This window comes from Salvelinus sp. IW2-2015, unplaced genomic scaffold (assembly GCF_002910315.2).
Source record: "Salvelinus sp. IW2-2015 unplaced genomic scaffold, ASM291031v2 Un_scaffold1592, whole genome shotgun sequence".
Taxonomy (NCBI): domain Eukaryota; kingdom Metazoa; phylum Chordata; class Actinopteri; order Salmoniformes; family Salmonidae; genus Salvelinus; species Salvelinus sp. IW2-2015.
The window spans coordinates 59,326-63,454 of record NW_019943015.1 but is presented as its reverse complement, the minus strand read 5'-3'; the positions used below and the strand labels follow the sequence as shown (position 1 = coordinate 63,454).

Sequence of the window (4,129 nt, the reverse complement as noted above, 5' to 3'; positions counted from 1 at the left end):
GAGGTTGTAAGCGATTGTGTTCTTTTGGTCTTGTAGACCTCATACTTCTCCTGGTGAATGGTGTCGCACAGTATGTTTTTCTTAGCAGTCTTTTTTGTAGCTCAATCTATGTTGTCTTATGGTTACATGGTAGTGAGACAGGTATCAGAGCGTGTGTTTAATGGTGTTTAGATCATGCCTCGTTCGATCCTTGTGAAAGGTTGAGAATAGAGTGAAGACGAGCCTTATGCTATGTTTTGTGTGAAACGCCAGGTCATGAATTGTATTTGGTAATGGTGATGAGGTTAGCATGTTTGTTGTATGTAGCTCGTTATTGGTAATGGAAGAGAGGTTAGCATGTTTTGTTTTAGTCTCTGTTATTGTAATGGTGAGAGGTTAGCATGTTTTGTTGTAGCCTCTGTTATTGGTAATGGTGAGAGGTTAGATGTTTTGTTGAAGCCTCTGTAACTGTTCACTCTTTATTTTTCAAGATTCCTTCATGATTTTTTGATCGATTTTGGAATGTCTTGGAGATCGATTTGGAATAGCTTGGAGGATAGATTTGTGGAATGTCTTGAGTTAGATTTGGAATGTCTTGGAGATAGATTTGGAATGTTTGGAGATCGATTTGGAATGTCTTGGAGATAGATTTGGAATAGCTTGGAGATAGATTTGGAATGTCTTGGAGTTGATTTGGAATGTCTTGGAGATAGATTTGGAATGTTATATCTGCTGGAGGACGAGTGGAGGCTGGGGAGGGTCGTCTGTCAGTTCTGGCTCATCATGGATTATGTAGCCAGCACAGCCTCCATCTTTAGTCTGTTTATACTATGTCTGGATCGGTATCGGTCCGTTCACGAGCCGCTGAGGTACCTGAAGTACCGGACCAGAGGGAGRGCTAGCRTTATGATCTCAGGGGCCTGGCTAATGTCCATGACATGGATTATTCCTATACTAGGGTGGAGGTCTTTCGCTCAGGTCGACCTCAAACCAGAGATGGAGAATAAGTGTGACACTGATTTCCGGTTTGTTACGTGGTTTAAGGTTTTAACTTCAGTGTTTAACTTCTACCTTCCGTCTCTGTTGATGCTGTGGTTCTATTCACGCATCTACATGGCTGTGAGACAGAACTTCAGAGAGAGRGAGAGGATTATCAATCCCACAGATTCCGTGGTGGAAAACAGGATCGGACACAAAGTCCAAACAGGAAATAGCCCCTGCGAGTCTAAGAAAGAAAGAAACTCAGACTTTGATCAGTACACGTTAGATCAGCCGTACGACTCCACAGATACAGTGGAAACCAACGTACCCAGGGAACCCAAGTCTGGGAAAGAATCTGATTCCAGTCATTCAGTGCTCAGAATGACAAAACGTCTGAGGACGACAGGAAAGGACAAAAGAAAGAGCGGCTCTTCGTCTTTCCAGCAGAAGAATTCGGACTCGGAGACCCCTTTGAACCTGTCCTCTTTACCTCTTGGCTTCACAACCCCTTTGAACCTGTCCTCTTTACCTCTTGGCTTCACAAACTACGACGACGACGACAACGTGCAGAAACTCTACGTATCCGTGAACGACTGCAAGGTAGCCGTGCCGCCAAACTCCGTGGCTGGCGTCTGCGAGATAACCCAGATATCTGACATGCAGAGATACACCACCATGTTCTACAAGAACGAGTTCACCCAGTCTGTGAATTTATCCCCGTCACCATGTCCCCATAATTCACCCCAGTCACCCCCGCCCCAGGAGGACTCAGAGCCTGATGATGGTACTAACACGGACGCTGCAGCCAACGCTTTGACTCTAAAACAGACCTGGCAGAAGTTCTGTGCCCAGTCCAGGCAGCGTATCCAGAGCCTTCAGGTCCATAAGGAGCACAAAGCGGCCAAGCAGCTGGGCTGTATTATAGCTGGGTTCATGATGTGCTGGATCCCYTACTTCATCGTCTTTATGGTCATGGCTTTCTGCCARACCTGTGTACATCACAACCTACACATGTTCACGATATGGCTYGGGTATATAAACTCTACCTTGAACCCGTTCATATACCCACTCTGCAATGAGAATTTCAAACGGGTGTTTAAAACTATCCTACACATTAATTTGTGATGAAAAGTATTATGAACAGTGCATTGAGTGGCATTTCAGTGTATTTTCTTGTGATGCTTTACCTTGTAATATGTGTGCTTGAATGTTTTGAGTGACCTCAATTTGGTACCTTAAATTTGTATAATTTTGTAAATATAATGCTTATTTATTGTCCGCCTAAATATTTTCGTACACTATCAGACCCAGACCATAACATCATCGTTCCTACTCTGTGAAAAGACAGAAAGCAGCTGTCTTTATTTATTATTTATTCGAATAACTCTGCTGAAGAAGAATAACTCTGCTGAGAAGAATAACTTAACTATGTAGAAGAAGAATAACTCTGTAGAAGGAGAATAACTCTGCAGAAGGAGAATAACTCTGCAGAACGAGAATAACTCTGCAGAAGGAGAATAACTCGGCAGAAAGAGAATGACTCTGCAGAAGGAGAATAACTCTGTAAAGAAGGAGGAATAACTCTGTAGAAGAGAATAACTCTATAGAAGGAGAATAACTGCAGAAGGAGAATAACTCTGTAGAAGGAGAATAACTCTGTAGGAGGGAGAATAACTCTGTAGAAGGAGAAGGATCTATAGAAGGAGAATAACTGCAGAAGGAGAATAACTCTGTAGAAGGAGAATAACTGCAGAAGGAGAATAAACTCTGCAGAAGGAGAATAACTCTGTAGAAGGAGAATAACTCTGTAGAAGGAAAGGACTCTATAGAAGGAGAATAACTGCAGAAGGAGAATAACTCTGTAGAAGGAGAATAACTCTGCAGAAGGAAGAATAACTCTACAGAAGGAGAATAACTCTGCAGAAGGAGAATAACTTGGCAGAAGGAGAATGACTCTGCAGAAGGAGAATAACTCTGTAGAAGGAGAATAACTCTATAGAAGGAGAATAACTGCAGAAGGAGAATAACTCTGTAGAAGGAGAATAACTCTGTAGAAGGAGAAGGACTCTATAGAAGGAGAATAACTGCAGAAGGAGAATAACTCTGTAGAAGGAGAATAACTCTGCAGAAGGAGAAACTCTGCGAAGGAGAATAACTCTACAGAAGGAGAATAACTCTGCAGAAGGAGAATAACTTTCAGAAGGAGAATGACTCTGCAGAAGGAGAATAACTCTGTAGAAGGAGAATAACTCCGTAGAAGAGAATAACTCTATAGAAGGAGATAACTGCAGAAGGAGGAATAATAACTGTAGAAGAGAATAACTCTGTAGAAGGAGAAGGACTCTATAGAAGGAGAATAACTGCAGAAGGAGAATAACTCTGCTAGAAGGAGAATAACTCTGCAGAAGGAGAATAACTCTACAGAAGGAGAATAACTCTGTAGAAGGAGAATAACTCTGTAGAAGGAGAAGGACTCTATAGAAGAGGAATAACTGCAGAAGGAGAATAACTCTGTAGAAGGAGAATAACTCTGCAGAAGAATAATCTGCAGAAGGAGAATATCTCTGTAGAAGGAGAATAACTCTGTAGAAAGAAGATAAACTATGTAGAAGGAGAAAACTCTGTAGAAGGAGAATAACTCTGTAGAAGGAGAATAACTCTGCAGACGAGAATAACTCTGTAGAAGGAGAATAACTCTGTAAAGGATAATAACTATGTAGAAGGAGAATAACTCTGTAGAAGGAGAATAACTCTGCAGAAGGAGAATAACTCTGTAGAAGGAGAATAACTCTGTAGAAGGAGAATAACTCTGCAGAAGGAGAATAACTCTGCAGAAGGAGAAGAACTGCAGAAAAAGGCAAAGAGACATTTTCAATAAAATCTGCTTCAAGTGCTTGTCCATTTTTGGTGAAACGGAAATGTGTCGTAATGGGAATCTGAATTTTTGTTAGATATGAGTCAGTGCCGTGTCTGTGACTGTCCAATAAAAGGATCCTAACTGACAGGATGTTTTTTTGTTATAGATGCGTATGCAACTATATAACTAGTATAGCTATTTACTTACCAGAAATAGTTACATCTCGTAGTAAGAGTGTAGACACACACACACACCACACACACACCGTGTACTGTTGCAACTCATAGCTCACACAATCTCTCCTTCTTTTTT

At 41.4% G+C, this 4,129-nt stretch overlaps 1 protein-coding gene across 1 annotated transcript; it reads left to right on the top strand.

Moving 5' to 3' along the window:
- Positions 1 to 699: 699 nt before the first annotated feature.
- On the top strand, positions 700 to 2,268 carry LOC112071345 (histamine H1 receptor-like). The gene has a single exon (XM_024138797.2). It carries the CDS (start codon positions 700 to 702, stop codon positions 2,083 to 2,085), a length of 1,386 nt encoding a protein of 461 aa, XP_023994565.2. The 3' UTR covers positions 2,086 to 2,268.
- Positions 2,269 to 4,129: the final 1,861 nt, after the last annotated feature.